Genomic DNA, 18190 nt, shown 5'->3' on the forward strand with positions numbered 1-18190 from the left:
GGCGTCCCCTGAGAAAGCCACGCCTGACCAGACAACACAGCCAGCGCCGATTGCAGTGGGCCAGAGAGCACCGTCAATGGCAGCCAGGAAACTGGAATCACGTGACCTTCAGTGACGAGTCGAGATTTCTGGTCTATCGTCAAGATGGCCGCGTCCGAGTGCGCAGACAAGTGCATGAAGCCCACAACGAAGATTGTATTGTGCCAAGAGTCCAAGCTGGAGGTGGTGGGGTGACCGTTTGGTCTGCTTTTCATGCAGGGGGCAAAACTGACCTGGTTGTTCTGAATGGAAACCTGAACCAGTTCAAGTACAGGGTCATTCTGGAAGAAACATTGCTTCCATTTGCTCGTGCAGCCTTTCGAGGAAACTTTGTCTTCCAAGATGACAATGCACGGCCTCATCGTGCTCGCATGATCCAACACTTTCTTGCTGACCGTGGTGCAGAGCATATGGAGTGGCCTGCCATGTCCCCGGATATGAATCCGATAGAGAACTTGTGGGCAGAATCGACAACTTGGACCAGTTGTGCGTGAATTGCAGCAGACTATTGTCACTGCATGGCAAGCAATTCCTGTCCAAACCTTGGCAAATCTCGTGAACAGCATGCCTCGACGTGTACGTGCTCTCCTGAATGCTCGTGGGGGTTACACGAAGTGCTGAACTGTAATTTTACTGTCCATAATCCCAGTCATAATTTAGCTCTTGTTTTTGTTGAATTTTTTTTTGGCTAATGTGCAAAATAAAGAGATACTTCTGGAAAACGTACAGAAGTTAACACAGTACTTACTGTCCGTGAATTGAGTTCGATATCAGTTTACATCACTTTCAAGGATCTATTTATTTGTTTCGAAATGTCAAACGTGGTTTTTGTTTCTTTTAAAGGTCACATTAACAAAATCTAGAATAATTTCAACATAATTCCAATGAACTTTTGCTTCTAAGTCATCTTGAAAAGTAAGTTCACCCCCACAAAAAAATATTCCATATTAAATGCCAAGTCTGTATATAAAGGATTTTCCAGAGTCAGAGAGATCATTAATGAAGATCAGGAATAGGACTGGGCTCAGAACACTGCCTTGAGGAACTCCAGCCTTGACATTGAGGGGAGATGAAAGTATTCTGTTGAGAGGCATACAGCTACCAGTGTAGTGAAAGTCAGTTTCCTAAAGAGTGGAGTTGGCCTTTGATGTTATAGGCCGAGAGTTTTGGGGAGCAGGTGAGGATGCCAGATTTTGATAGTTTGCAGGAACAACTCACGACATTCAAAATCGATTTTGTGGCTGGATGTTTGGTCATCAAAATTATGTTTACAAAGCTGTCTATGAACATCTTCCATTGTATGAGCATCAGGTGCAGCAGAGGCTGCTTGGGAAGCCAAAGGTAACTCATCACCCGTTTCCGTTTCCGTTGTGCTCGTGGATGAGTACAGCCGTCAGTATCGGCAAAAATGAGTAGGGAAGCATTGTGCTTCGGCGGCCAGTGAAAATGAAGTTGAGGATACCTGTCTTCAAGTTGAGGATAGAGGTATCCTTCAAACTGACAGCTCTTCAACGTATCAGTCTTGGAAAAGGCATTCAGATGAGTTCGATACAAGAGACAATATTTGATCCTGCAGAGACAATGGTCAAAATGACAAAAAATAGTCCTTGGTTAAATGTTCAGAATTTCATAACGGCTGGAATACTGTGATGCCGACACAAGCCTTCTTGGAAAACTGTGGGGAAATCACAAAAATAACAATAATCACAAAAATAACTAGAAAGAGCAATCAGAGATTGCAGACCCTCGCCAGGACGTGTTTTCAGTGGTTGTTAAGGCTTTTGTGTTAAAACAAATATGGCGTTCGATCCACGTGACCGATGACGTCATCATGTTTTTTCTCCACCAATTTATCCCTCGATGATGCTCAATAAATTTCATTTTGATCGGATGAAGTTTTGTACTTGTCGAATTATGACATCATAATGGAGACACCTATGATATGTTATTATTATTTTTATTTTTATTTTTATACTGAATCGAGGCTCGTGAAGGAGCTCACATTTACTTCACAAACAAATCAACCAGACAAACAAAATATATAAAAAGAGGGAGCGGAAGACAAGAGAAGGGGAAGCACACAAACACTTGAGAGCACACAACATTTAAGAGCAGGGAGATGTGTGGGAGGGAGAGGGCTTGGGGGTAGGAGGTGTGGGCAGGGGGGGGGGGGAGTGGGAGAAGTATGAAACACAAGGACACTGCAAGGACTTCCAGGACAGAAGTTGGTATTTCAAAAAAGTGGAATTGGGGTGAAATTAGCGGGGATAGAAAAGATCAAGGTTTTGGATGGGGGAAGATAAGAGATGGTGGTGAACAGCTGTTTTAAAGACCTCGAGGGAGGAGTGGGATTGAAGAGAGTGAGGGAGTTTGTTCCAGAGGTGGGAGAAAAGAGGAATGAAGGAGTGAAGGTGAGCAGAGAGTCTTGATTTTGGCAGTTTAACAATAAGAGGGTTGCAGGCAGATCTTGTGCGACCTGTAGGAATATTTGCGAGACAGAGCCCAGAGAGAGCTGGGGGGGCAAGGCCAGAGAGGAGTCGGTAGAAGATGGAAAGACCACCAACCTGCCTGCGGTGAGTGAGTGAGAGGCCCTTGGAGTTAGCTTCATCGCGGGAGATTCCAATGTGACACCACGTGACATATCATCATTGACATATGTTATTCCACATGGAGAGTTATTTACAATGAGCCATGTCTCAATTTTTTCTATGCAGCGCTTTCGGAGATATAGAGGTGCAATTTTTTTCGGTTTTCCCAAGATGGCGGCCGAACCACGTGACCGATGACATCATTATTATTTTTTCTCCACCAGTGTATGCCTAAATGACGCTCAAGAAATTTCATCTTAATTGGATGAAGTTTTGTACTTGTCGAATTATGACGTCATAATGGAGGCACCTATGACATCATCATTAACATATTTTATTCCCCATGGAGAGTTCTTTACAATGAGCCATGTCTCAATTTTTTTTTCTATTCAGCGCTTTCGGAGCTATAGAGGTGCAAAGTTTTTCGGTTTTTCCAAGATGGCGCCCATCCCACGTGACATTTGACGTCATAATTATCATTAAAAATTCTACATGTGGAGGTGCATCTATGGTGAAACTGTCCTGTCAATCTGACCAACGGTTGCAGAGAAAATCATATTTATTCTGTGCGGACAAACAAACAGACAGACAGACATACAGACAGATAAACAAACGGAGTCAAATGCAATACCCTCTCATCTGGCGTGGGTAATAACAATGTTTTAGAAAAATTTCAAAAGACAAAATCCATACCTTCATGTAACATTCAAGGAGTGATGTTTTTTATTGTTTATTTTTTTTCTTGTATACAAGATCGAGGCTCATGTAAGAGCTCATTTGTTTTTTCATCATCTTGACAAATAGCTCTTCAAGCTTAGTGAGTTTGTATACCTGCTGGTCTTTTATAAGAATTTCCTCGACGATTTCATGACAGAAGGCCTCATTGGCCTCTTTGAAAGGTAAATTGGAAAAAAAGAAAATGACAAATCAAATCAAGGTCCATTCACCATGATATTGTGAGAAAGAACTGTGAAATCACGATACTCCAAACCATCCATAGCATTGAAATGACTGAATAATAGAGGACCCTCAACGACTTAACTTGGAATATGTTCCATGAACCTACCTTTCTATGGATCCGGTGACCTGATTTAGTTTCCATGATGTTGTCAGAAATGGAGTGAACAGCACAAAACCACTGCAGTGGTATCGCGTTTCTGCTGCCACACGATCTGTCACACTGGAGAGCAGATTGGCATTGAACTCGATTGGCAGATCAACTCAAACTGGTAAAGCGCCACTCGGAGGACATTCAAATGGAATTTGGTCGAGACAAATGCGCCAAATGCACATTTCTATCTGGAAAAACAAATATAACACACAATATCTCAATCGATGAAAGTACAATAATACAGGAACAAAGGCGGGTTTTATGGAGTAGAAACAGAAACTATCAGTTACCTCCTTTCGGGGTGTAAAAAAAACTCATGTCGGAGTAGTTGTACACAGAAAGACACGACAGCTTATTACTTATTCGGGATCCTCCTGATGACTCCATCTTTAATCTTTACTCATCCAGGTTCCTTCGGATGACTCCATGTTTAATCTTTACTCATCCAGGTTCCTCCTGATGACTCCATCTTTAATCTTTACTCATCCAGGTTCCGACTGATGAATCCATCTTTAATCTTTACTCATCCAGGTTCCTACTGATGACTCCATCTTTAATCTTTACTCATCCAGGTTCCTCCTGATGACTCCCTTTTTAATCTTTACTCATCTGGTTACTCCTGATGACTCCATGTTCAATCTTTACTCATCCAGGTTCCTTCTGATGACTCCATCTTTAATCTTTACTCATCCAGGTTCCTGAGGATGACTCCATCTTTAATCTTTACTCATCCAGGTTCCGACTGATGACTCCATCTTTAATCTTTACTCATCCAGGTTCCGACTGATGAATCCATCTTTAATCTTTACTCATCCAGGTTCCTACTGATGACTCCATCTTTAATCTTTACTCATCCAGGTTCCTCCTGATGACTCCATCTTTAATCTTTACTCATCCAGGTTCCGACTGATGAATCCATCTTTAATCTTTACTCATCCAGGTTCCTCCTGATGACTCCATCTTTAATCTTTACTCATCCAGGTTCCTGAGGATGACTCCATCTTTAATCTTTACTCATCCAGGTTCCTCCTGATGACTCCCTTTTTAATCTTTACTCATCTGGTTACTCCCGATGACTCCATGTTCAATCTTTACTCATCCAGGTTCCTCCTGATGACTCCCTTTTTAATCTTTACTCATCTGGTTACTCCTGATGACTCCATGTTCAATCTTTACTCATCCAGGTTCCTTCTGATGACTCCATCTTTAATCTTTACTCATCCAGGTTCCTGAGGATGACTCCCTTTTTAATCTTTACTCATCTGGTTACTCCTGATGACTCCATGTTCAATCTTTACTCATCCAGGTTCCTTCTGATGACTCCATCTTTAATCTTTACTCATCCAGGTTCCTGAGGATGACTCCCTTTTTAATCTTTACTCATCTGGTTACTCCTGATGACTCCATGTTCAATCTTTACTCATCCAGGTTCCTTCTGATGACTCCATCTTTAATCTTTACTCATCCAGGTTCCTTCGGATGACTCCATCTTTAATCTTTACTCATCCAGGTTCCTACTGATGACTCCATCTTTAATCTTTACTCATCCAGGTTCCTCCTGATGACTCCATCTTTAATCTTTACTCATCCAGGTTCCTACTGATGACTCCATCTTTAATCTTTACTCATCCAGGTTCCTCCTGATGACTCCCTTTTTAATCTTTACTCATCTGGTTACTCCTGATGACTCCATGTTCAATCTTTACTCATCCAGGTTCCTTCTGATGACTCCATCTTTAATCTTTACTCATCCAGGTTCCTGAGGATGACTCCATCTTTAATCTTTACTCATCCAGGTTCCGACTGATGACTCCATCTTTAATCTTTACTCATCCAGGTTCCGACTGATGACTCCATCTTTAATCTTTACTCATCCAGGTTCCTTCTGATGACTCCATCTTTAATCTTTACTCATCCAGGTTCCTCCTGATGACTCCCTTTTTAATCTTTACTCATCTGGTTACTCCTGATGACTCCATGTTCAATCTTTACTCATCCAGGTTCCTTCTGATGACTCCATCTTTAATCTTTACTCATCCAGGTTCCTCCTGATGACTCCATGTTTAATCCTTACTCATCCAGGTTCCTGAGGATGACTCCATCTTTAATCTTTTCTCATCCAGGTTCCTTCTGATGACTCCATGTTTAATCCTTACTCATCCAGGTTCCTCTGATGACTCCATCTTTAATCTTTACTCATCCAGGTTCCTGAGGATGACTCCATCTTTAATCTTTATCTGGTCTTGTTTGTGAAGGTTAGTGTTTAACTGCGTTGGCAGAGAGGTGGAATGATGGATGGAATAAACAGGACGGGATACTAACTGCCACGGAAGTGAAGGAGGAGCTCACATTTTGATCATTAGCCTTTCCTCTTTTGCTGGGACTCCTTTTCACTCTGTATTTTTCACCATACACTCTATGCACAACTCTCGGGAAGTTTCAAGTTTAGTAAACCATGTGGCATGTACTATAGTGTATACAACATCGAGTTTACTCTAATGAATATGAATGCGTGTTCCATGAATTTTGCACCTGGGATGCAGGATAGATCAAGCCGAAGCTTGTTTCATCCTGACCAGCCGAAACGATGTCGATCGCACAGCGGCGGTGAGTTCCAGGCCTTAGTCATTTGTAGAGGCCTTGATTGTATTTGTGGGGGTCATGTGACTGTGTTACGAGGAGTTTTGCAAGTATTTAATAGAAAATGACTTGATTGTGTTGTCGTTCTTTCCACGATGAAACATCAACCTGCTCTACCTCCACAGGACCACCAGACTATTCTACGTGCCTGGGCGGTCAAGGATTTCGCCCCCAACTGCCCCCTCTACGTCCAGATCCTCACACCGGAAAACAAATTCCATGTGAAATTCACAGGTACCTCGAGCACAGCAAGCAAAGGGTGATGATTATGATAATGATGTTCAGCGTGTTGGTAATCATGAGATGGCAATGATAATGGTAGTGATGATGATGGTATTGATGATAATGATGGTGATGGTGATTCATTATTGCAGGAAACTGTTGATATTGCTGATGATTATTATGGTGATGATGATGATGATGATGATGGTGGTGGTGATTTAACTCATGAAAATGAGGATGATTATGGTAGTGATGATGATTGCGGTGATGATTCAACTAATGAAAATGAGGATGATTATGGTAGTGATGATGATTGCGGTGGTGATTTAACTAATGGAAATGAGGATGATTATGGTAGTGATGATGATTGCGGTGATGATTCAACTAATGAAAATAAGGATGATTATGGTAGTGATGATGATTGCGGTGGTGATTTAACACTTGAAAATGAGGATGATTATGGTAGTGATGATGATTGCGGTGATGATTCAACTAATGAAAATAAGGATGATTATGGTAGTGATGATGATTGCGGTGGTGATTTAACACTTGAAAATGAGGATGATTATGGTAGTGATGATGATTGCGGTGATGATTCAACTAATGAAAGTAAGGATGATTATGGTAGTGATGATGATTGCAGTGATGATTTAACTAATGGAAATGAGGATGATGATGGTAGTGATGATTGATTGCGGTAATGATTTTACGAATGAAAATGAGGATGATATTGGTAGTGATTATGATTGCGGTGATGATTTCACTAAAGACAAGAACGGCACTTAGTAGAGAGCATACCTCCACCTGGTTGGCAATATCATTGAATGGTGAAGAATCACTTTAAAAATTCTGCGAGCTTGATCCGGATCCGGATCTTCACCAAAATTGAATCAATTCTTCCTTGTCAGACTCCCCACCTCTCTAACAAGTTTCGTCCAAATCCGTCCACAACTTTTTGATATATCCTCCTATGTATCGTTTTGGCCCCATCTCCCAATGGTGAAGAATCACTTTAAAAATTCTACTAGCCGGATCCGGATCCGGATCTTCACCAAAATGTATATAATTTCGTCCTTGTCACATTCGCGACATCTCTGCCAAATTTTGTCCGAATCCGTCCACAACTTTTTGAGATATTTTGTTCACAAACGGACAAACAGACAAACAGACCGACAGACAGGGATGAAAACATAACCTCCATCCACCTTTGGTGGCGGAGGTAAAAATGAGGATAATGATGGTAGTGATGATGATTGTGGTGATGATTATACTGATGAAAATGAGGATGATGTTTGAAATTGCTTTTGTTTTTGTTGGGGTTTTTTGTACACAAGATCGAGGCTCGTGTAAGAGCGAACATTAATCACAAAAAAACGGACACATAAAACATATAATAAAGGGAGCGGGAGACAATATGTGGAGAGAGATGCTTGTGTGCTTCCCTCTCTCTCGATCTTGTATACAAAAAAAAAAAAGAGGGAAGCACACAAGTACAGCAATAGAGAACAGGGACATCGGGAGATCTGTGGGAGGGAGAGGGCTTGGGGGAGTAGGCATGGGAAGGGGGTGTGGGGGGTGGGAGAGATATAAAACACATGGACACTGCTCGGACTTCCAGGAAAGAAGTCGGTATTTCAAAAAAGTGGATCTGGGGTGAATTAACGGGGGTGGAAAAGATCAAGGTTTTGGATGGGGGAAGATAAGAGATGATGGTGAACAGCTGTTTTAAAGACCTGGAGGGAGGAGTGTGATTGAAAAGAGTGAGGGAACCTGGATGGGTAAAGGGAGTTTGTTCCAGAGGCGGGAGAAAAGAGGAATGAAAGAAGGAAGGAGAATAGAGAGTCTTGATTTTTGCTGGCAGAGTTGCTGGCAGATGTTGTGCGTTCTGAAGGAATATTTGGCAGACACAGCACAGATAGAGCTGGGGGAGCTAGGCCAGATAGGAGTGGGTAGAAGACAGAAAGACCACCTACCTGCCTGTGGTGAGTGACTGAAAGGCACTCAGAGATAGCTTCATCATGATAATGATAATGATATGGTGATCATGATGGTGAAAGCATTCGATAGGGTTCCACGTGAAGTATTGACATGGGCATTGAGGAAGTTAGGAGTGGAGGAATGGTTGATCAGAGTAGTGATGGCAATGTACAAAAGAGTGCGCACAGCTGTAAGGACGAAGGACGGGAACAGTGGTGAGTTTGAGGTGAAGGTGGGAGTGCATCAGGGGTCGGTACTAAGTCCACTACTATTTGTAGCTGTGATGGAGGTGCTGGCTCGGAACGTAAAGGAGGGCTTACCGTGTGAGTTGTTGTATGCAGATGATCTGGTGTTGATTGCGGAAAGTATGGATGGACTGAAGGAAAAGATGAACAAGTGGAAGGAATGTATGGAGACAAAAGGTCTGAAGGTGAATATCGGAAAAACGAAGGTGATGGCAAGTGGTAAAGCATGTGGTGAGGTGGAAAGAACTGGGAAGTGGCCCTGTGCTATGTGCAGGAAGGGTGTCGGAGTGAACTCCATTCAATGTACAATGTGCGCTGAGTGGGTTCATCAAAAATGTAGTGGTCTGAGAGGGTCATTAACCAGTGTGGCAGCTACATTCAAATGTAAGGTGTGCACAGAGGGAGCTGCAGATGGAGGAAATGTTGAGTTGGATCTTGGAGACGGCGTGAAGCTGGAAGGTGTCAAAACATTTTGCTACCTCGGATACATGCTGAATGGAGAAGGTGGATCAGACTCAGCAACGGTTGCGAGAGTGAGATGTGCATGGAAGAAGTTTCGGGAACTGAGTGGCGTGCCGATGAGGAGGGGAGTGTCGTTGAAGCTGAAGGGAAAGGTGTATGCTGCATGTGTGAGAAGTGTTATGATTTATGGGAGCGAGACATGGGTAATGAACGTAGAGCAGCAACGAAGGTTGGAAAGGGTGGAAATGCGAATGGTTCGATGGATGTGCGGAGTATCGTTGAGAGAGAGGAAGACAAATGATGAATTGCGAAAGATGATGGAAATAGAGCCTGTGATGGATGCTGTGAAGAAGTTTTGAGGAAGGATGAAAGTGATTGGTTGAGAAGAATGAGTTGTTAGAAGAATGATTGAGAAGAATGAGAAGAATGATTCTGATTACTTTGACAACGGTATGGAATTGTGACACCAAGTGTGTTCCTATGTAGACTACGTGGTGTGTGAAGAGGAAGTGAAGTACGCCATGCTAGCACTGAACTGTGTGTGCCCAGCTGTATCGACCCTCATCACGCTACTCATCCACACATCACGTGGACAGTATGGCATAAACACCTTTGTATACCTACCTGTCTCTCTCGCCATATCATCCTCTATTTGCCTGGTCGTCTGTACCATTTAATCTCCCTGTTTCCGTTTCATTTTGTCCATCTTTCTGTTGTTATGTTGTAAATTAAACGAGCATAAATACACTCATACCTGACAATCATTTCAAATTCGGAGCCGTAATCTTACATTTTGCATAAAATTCCAAATGTATTTTCCTAAAATCATACTAAAGTTCACAATTTGATGTTTGTCTGTGTCATTGCTTTTTTGACCGCAACAATCCGGTCGTTACTTATCCAATCACAACCAAACGTGACAGGGGACATAAGGGTCAATTATCTTCCCCTCCTCTCCAGAGGATTTGCGTCTTGGACGAACTCCGTGTTGAGGTGTATATCCAATATCCATGCTAAGATAGCTTTATCGTGGCGTTTTTCCAAGGTCGCTTCTAACAACAAAAGTAATAACAGCACTAAATTCTTTCCTGGAAGTCCTTGGTGTCCTTGTGTTTATACTTCTCCCACCCCCCCCCCCCCCCTTCCCACGCCGCCTCCCCCCCACACATTCCCGATGTCCCTCACAAATGTTGTGTTTATGTGCTTCCCCTTCTCTCCCCATCTTGTCTACCGCTCCCCTTTTTGTATACTTTGGTTGTTTGTCTGTTTAATTTGTTTGTGTGATAAATATTAGCTCTTTCACGAGCCTCGATTATGTATACAAAAAAAGAAAGAAAAAAAAAAAGCAAAATATTAATGTTATTACAAAATAATATGAATACTAACTTTCCCCCTCCCCAAGGTGTTTCCTCCTTAGACAAATGCCTCATGTGTACAAATAGCTTATCGTCGTGGGAAACCCTTACCGGAAGTAAAAAATATTATAAACCACAAACACGTTTGATTACCATTTGAAACAGTCGCTCCTGCTGTTTAACACTAAACTGAAAGGGAGGAATCCCGGGGTGTGTTTAGTTACTAAGCAGCTATCACCTGTTTTGAATGGAGTCCTTGCTCGAACACTTAAACAACTTGGTGAGCTCTCCACAAGAAACTTTGTAAATGAACACACCCCTGATGTTCTTGATGCCTGGGCCTAGATCTACTGCAATCTATATACCGCAGAGAGGAATGACCCTGTCTGCCGCTCCCGTAGAGAACGGGTGTACTAGTTCTTTAAGTTCATTAATATTTGGGAATCTATTATAGAAGAGAGATGTTGGTCTGTGTGTCTGTCTGTGTCGCCATTTTTCTCAGAGATGGCTGAACGGATCTTCGTCAAACTTTCAGAGGTTCATCAGTGAGTGCCTGGGAATGTTTTAGGCAAAAATAAATTAACAAAAAAACTTCGTTTTTTGGGAATTTAAAAAAAAAAATTGCTCGATAGTGTCTATGCCTTTTTAAATGAATGACAGTTATACACAAGTACACATTCGCATAAACAAATACAAAATAATCACCAGACATTTGAATACAAATAAATCAAACAATTCAGGAAGTGTACGAAATTGATAGTAAGGCTTCTTCTTCTTCCTGATCGGCATCACACTTAACTCAGAAACGTGATGAACGCCACATTCACCAACATATATTCAACGAAAAGGTGATGAACCCCCTTCCTCTCCTGCCTCCTCCCCCCCTCCCCCCACCCCCACGCCCCCCTTCCCCTCCTCCCTCCCCCTCCCTTCCCCCCCGCTCCCTCCCTCTACCCCTCGCCCCCCCTCGTCCCCTCTCCCCCTCCCTCCCCCCTTTTCCTCCCCCTATCCCACCCTCCCCACCCGGCAACGCCGGGTACTTCTGCTAGTATTCAATAAAGTACTGTTGTTAGCACAAACCAAAATGCAAGTTTTTCTTGTACGTGATTTAAGAACCTCTACTGACATTGTCTTGTTGTTGTCTCCTCAATTTACAGGATTTATTGTATCCTTTTGTAGTTACATTTTACAAGTTATCAAGCTGTATTTGTAGAATAATCACTCATAATTCAAGTGAAAAGTACATGTTACAACATGGATGACATATGTCTCATTGCAAATCCAAGTGTCCTCCTTCCCCGTTCCCTCATATCACCAAAGTAACAAAATGTATCTACACATTCCAGGGATATGTCCCCATAAACTAATCTTTCACTGACTGGTGCCACTTGTTCACCTGTGCAGACAACACATTTAAAGGCAGGCACCACCTGCAGTCTACCTCTGATGCCACAACACCTTGTGTGTACCTAGCACTTACAGTATCTACACAATATGGAGTTGTTACCTACACCTTTATTATTATGATGTTTAAAAAAAAATACAGACAGCACAGCACAGCACACCTTCCCCTTTTTTCCACAGTTCCTTCTCCTTCTCCCACTAATCAGTGCGTCTGATTTTGTGGTTTTCACTTTCAATCCTCTGGCCTCCATAACCTCCTTCCATACTGTATATTTACCCCTTACCTCTTCCACACTATCAGCTATCAGCACTAAGTCATCAGGAGCTCCCAAGGGAATTTCCTGTGATATAACCTCAAGAACCATGATGAACAAGATTGGGCTCAACACTGACCCCCTGGTGAACACTCACTTCAAAATCCTCACTCTGCACTCCATTTACCCTCACAAGAGTTTTTGATCCATCATACATCGCCCTCACTAACCAATCCTCCACACGTAACTTTCTCATCCATCAAACATCGCCATGACTACCATGACTAACCAATCCTCCACACGTAACCTTCTCATCAATCATACATCGCCATGACTACCATGACTAACCAATCCTCTACACGTAATTTTCTCATCAATCATACTTCACCATGACTACCATAACTAACCAATCCTCCACACGTAACTTTCTCCTCCATCATACATCGCCATGACTACCCTGACTAACCAATCCTCCACACGTAACTTTCTCCTCCATCATACATCGCCATGACTACCATAACTAACCTATTCTCAACACGTAACTTTCTCATCCATTATACATCACCATGACTACCATAACTAACCAATCCTCCACACGTAACTTTCTCCTCCATCATACATCGCCATGACTACCATAACTAACCTATCCTCTACACGTAACCTTCTCATTCATTATACATCACCATGACTACCATAACTAACCAATCCTCTACCCGTAACCTTCTCATCCATCATACATCGCCATGACTACCCTGACTAACCAATCCTCGACACGTAACCTTCTCATCCATCATACATCGCCATGACTAACCAATCCTCCACACATAACTTTCTCATCAATCATACATTGGCATGACTACCAGGGCTAACCAAGCCTCTGCACGTAACCTTCTCCTCCATCATACATCGCCATGACTACCATAACTAACCTATCCTCTACCCGTAACTTTCTCATCCATTATACATCACCCTGACTACCATAACTAACCAATCCTCCACACGTAACTTTCTCATCAATCATACATTGCCATGACTACCATGACTAACCAATCCTCTACACGTAACTTTCTCATCCATCATACATCGCCATGATTACCCTGACTAACCAATCCTCCACACGTAACTTTCTCATCAATCATACATTGCCATGACTACCATGACTAATCAATCCTCTACACGTAACTTTCTCATCCATCATACATCGCCATGACTACCCTGACTAACCAATCCTCGACACGTAACCTTCTCATCCATCATACATCGCCATGACTACCATGACTAACCAAGCCTCTACACATAACCTTCTCATCCATCATACATCGCCATGACTACCATGACTAACCAATCCTCCACACGTAACTTTCTCATCAATCATACATTGCCGTGACTACCATGACTAACCAATCCTCGACACGTAACCTTCTCATCCATCATACATCGCAATGACTACCATAACTAACCAATCCTCTACATGTAACTTTCTCATCCATCAAACATCGCCATGACTACCCTGACTAACCAATCCTCTACACGTAACCTTCTCATCCATCATACATCGCCATGACTACCCTGACTAACCAATCCTCTACACGTAACCTTCTCATCCATCATGCATCGCCATGACTAACATGACTAACCAATCCTCAACACATAACCTTCTCATCCATCATACATCACCATGACTACCATGACTAACCAATCCTCAACACATAACTTTCTCATTGACCACTGCAGCACTTCCCGATGCACCCTTTCAAACACCTTCTCCAAATCCACAAATACCAGAGCTGCCCGCTGCTTTACCATCAAATACCAGAGCTGCCAGCAGCTTTACCATCAAATACCAGAGCTGCCAGCAGCTTTACTATCAAATACCAGAGCTGCCCGCTGCTTTACCATCAAATACCAGAGCTGCCAGCAGCTTTACTATCAAATACCAGAGCTGCCCGCTGCTTTACCATCAAATACCAGAGCTGCCCGCTGCTTTACCATCAAACACCAGAGCTGCCCGCTGCTTTACCATCAAATACCAGAGCTGCCCGCTGCTTTACCATCAAATACCAGAGCTGCCAGCAGCTTTACCATCAAATACCAGAGCTGCGTGCTGCTTTACCATCAAATACCAGAGCTGCCAGCAGCTTTACCATCAAATACCAGAGCTGCCCACTGCTTTACCATCAAATACCAGAGCTGCCCGCTGCTTTACCATCAAATACCAGAGCTGCCCGCTGCTTTACCATCAAATACCAGAGCTGCCCGCTGCTTTACCATCAAACACCAGAGCTGCCCGCTGCTTTACCATCAAATACCAGAGCTGCCCGCTGCTTTACCATCAAATACCAGAGCTGCCAGCAGCTTTACCATCAAATACCAGAGCTGCGTGCTGCTTTACCATCAAATACCAGAGCTGCCCGCTGCTTTACCATCAAATACCAGAGCTGCCTGCTGCTTTACCATCAAATACCAGAGCTGCCCGCTGCTTTACCATCAAATACCAGAGCTGCCCGCTGCTTTACCACCTGCGCACCACTTTACCATCAAATACCAGAGCTGCCCGATGCTTTACCACCTGCCCACCACTTTACCATCAAATACCAGAGCTGCCCGCTGCTTTACCATCAAATACCAGAGCTGCCCGCTGCTTTACCATCAAATACCAGGGCTGCCCACTGCTTTACCATCAAATACCAGAGTTGCCCACTGCTTTACCATCAAATACCACAGCTGCCCGCTGCTTTACCATCAAATACCAGAGCTGCCCGCTTCTTTACCATCAAATACCAGAGCTACCCACTGCTTTACCATCAAATACCAGAGCTGCCCACCCATTTACATTCTGCCCACTGCTTTACCATCAAATACCAGAGCTGCCCGCTGCTTTACCATCAAATACCAGAGCTGCCCGCTGCTTTACCATCAAATACCAGAGCTGCCCGCTGCTTTACCATCAAACACCAGAGCTGCGTGCTGCTTTACCATCAAATACCAGAGCTGCCTGCTGCTTTACCATCAAATACCAGAGCTGCCCGCTGCTTTACCATAAAATACCAGAGCTGCCCGCTGCTTTACCATCAAATACCAGAGCTGCCCGCTGCTTTACCATGAAATACCAGAGCTGCCCGCTGCTTTACCATCAAATACCAGAGCTGCCCGCTGCTTTACCATCAAATACCAGAGCTGCGTCCTGCTTTACCATCAAATACCAGAGCTGCCCGCTGCTTTACCATCAAATACCAGAGCTGCCCGCTGCTTTACCATCAAATACCAGAGCTGCCCGCTGCTTTACCATCAAATACCAGAGCTGCCCGCTGCTTTACCATCAAATACCAGAGCTGCCCGATGCTTTACCATCAAATACCAGAGCTGCCAGCAGCTTTACCATCAAATACCAGAGCTGCCCGCTGCTTTACCATCAAACACCAGAGCTGCCCGCTGCTTTACCATCAAATACCAGAGCTGCCCGCTGCTTTACCATCAAATACCAGAGCTGCCAGCAGCTTTACCATCAAATACCAGAGCTGCGTGCTGCTTTACCATCAAATACCAGAGCTGCCAGCAGCTTTACCATCAAATACCAGAGCTGCCCACTGCTTTACCATCAAATACCAGAGCTACCCGCTGCTTTACCATCAAATACCAGAGCTGCCCTCTGCTTTACCATCAAATACCAGAGCTGCCCGCTGCTTTACCATCAAACACCAGAGCTGCCCGCTGCTTTACCATCAAATACCAGAGCTGCCCGCTGCTTTACCATCAAATACCAGAGCTGCCAGCAGCTTTACCATCAAATACCAGAGCTGCGTGCTGCTTTACCATCAAATACCAGAGCGGCCAGCAGCTTTACCATCAAATACCAGAGCTGCCCGCTGCTTTACCATCAAATACCAGAGCTGTCCGCTGCTTTACCATCAAATACCAGAGCTGCCCGCTGCTTTACCATCAAATACCAGAGCTGCCCGCTGCTTTACCACATGCGCACCACTTTACCATCAAATACCAGAGCTGCCCGATGCTTTACCACCTGCCCACCACTTTACCATCAAATACCAGAGCTGCCCGCTGCTTCACCATCAAATACCAGAGCTGCCCGCTGCTTTACCATCAAATACCAGGGCTGCCCACTGCTTTACCATCAAATACCAGAGTTGCCCACTGCTTTACCATCAAATACCACAGCTGCCCGCTGCTTTACCATCAAATACCAGAGCTGCCCGCTGCTTTACCATCAAATACCAGAGCTGCCCACTGCTTTACCATCAAATACCAGAGCTGCCCACCCATTTACATTCTGCCCACTGCTTTACCATCAAATACCAGAGCTGCCCGCTGCTTTACCATCAAATACCAGAGCTGCCCGCTGCTTTACCATCAAATACCAGAGCTGCCCGATGCTTTACCACCTGCGCACCACTTTACCATCAAATACCAGAGCTGCCCGCTGCTTTACCACCTGCGCACCACTTTACCATCAAATACCAGAGCTGCCCGATGCTTTACCACCTGCGCACCACTTTACCATCAAATACCAGAGCTGCCCGATGCTTTACCACCTGCGCACCACTTTACCATCAAATACCAGAGCTGCCCGATGCTTTACCATCAAATACCAGAGCTGCCCGATGCTTTACCACCTGAGCACCACTTTACCATCAAATACCAGAGCTGCCCGATGCTTTACCACCTGCGCACCACTTTACCATCAAATACCAGAGCTGCCCGATGCTTTACCATCTGCGCACCACTTTACCATCAAATACCAGAGCCGCCCGATGCTTTACCACCTGCGCACCACTTTACCATCAAATACCAGAGCTGCCCGATGCTTTACCACCTGCGCACCACTTTACCATCAAATACCAGAGCTGCCCGATGCTTTACCACCTGCGCACCACTTTACCATCAAATACCAGAGCTGCCCGATGCTTTACCACCTGCGCACCACTTTACCATCAAATACCAGAGCTGCCCGCTGCTTTACCATCAAACACCAGAGCTGCCCGCTGCTTTACCATCAAATACCAGAGCTGCCCGCTGCTTTACCATCAAATACCAGAGCTGCCAGCAGCTTTACCATCAAATACCAGAGCTGCGTGCTGCTTTACCATCAAATACCAGAGCTGCCAGCAGCTTTACCATCAAATACCAGAGCTGCCCACTGCTTTACCATCAAATACCAGAGCTGCCCACTGCTTTACCATCAAATACCAGAGCTGCCCGCTGCTTTACCATCAAATACCAGAGCTGCCCGCTGCTTTACCATCAAATACCAGGGCTGCCCACTGCTTTACCATCAAATACCAGAGCTGCCCACTGCTTTACCATCAAATACCAGAGTTGCCCACTGCTTTACCATCAAATACCACAGCTGCCCGCTGCTTTACCATCAAATACCAGAGCTGCCCGCTGCTTTACCATCAAATACCAGAGCTGCCCACTGCTTTACCATCAAATACCAGAGCTGCCCACCCATTTACATTCTGCCCACTGCTTTACCATCAAATACCAGAGCTGCCCGCTGCTTTACCATCAAATACCAGAGCTGCCCGCTGCTTTACCATCAAATACCAGAGCTGCCCGCTGCTTTACCATCAAACACCAGAGCTGCGTGCTGCTTTACCATCAAATACCAGAGCTGCCTGCTGCTTTACCATCAAATACCAGAGCTGCCCGCTGCTTTACCATCAAATACCAGAGCTGCCCGCTGCTTTACCATGAAATACCAGAGCTGCCCGCTGCTTTACCATCAAATACCAGAGCTGCCCGCTGCTTTACCATCAAATACCAGAGCTGCGTCCTGCTTTACCATCAAATACCAGAGCTGCCCGCTGCTTTACCATCAAATACCAGAGCTGCCCGCTGCTTTACCATCAAATACCAGAGCTGCCCGCTGCTT

At 44.3% G+C, this 18190-nt stretch overlaps 1 protein-coding gene across 3 annotated transcripts in view; it reads left to right on the forward strand.

The window, feature by feature from the left end:
* LOC137439154 (potassium channel subfamily T member 1-like) overlaps nucleotides 1-18190 on the forward strand; it is a 270273-nt gene that overhangs the window by 158720 nt on the left and 93363 nt on the right. For all 3 annotated transcript variants that reach the window (XM_078767829.1, XM_078767828.1, XM_068134879.2), the window contains exons 13-15: nucleotides 6282-6345; nucleotides 6504-6612; nucleotides 9771-9879. In XM_078767829.1, the coding sequence (XP_078623955.1) occupies nucleotides 6282-6345; nucleotides 6504-6612; nucleotides 9771-9879 (282 nt within the window). The remainder of the gene's footprint in view (nucleotides 1-6281; nucleotides 6346-6503; nucleotides 6613-9770; nucleotides 9880-18190) is intronic.

This window comes from Myxine glutinosa, chromosome 13 (genome assembly GCF_964187855.1).
Source record: "Myxine glutinosa chromosome 13, kmMyxGlut1.1, whole genome shotgun sequence".
Taxonomy (NCBI): Eukaryota; Metazoa; Chordata; class Myxini; order Myxiniformes; family Myxinidae; genus Myxine; species Myxine glutinosa.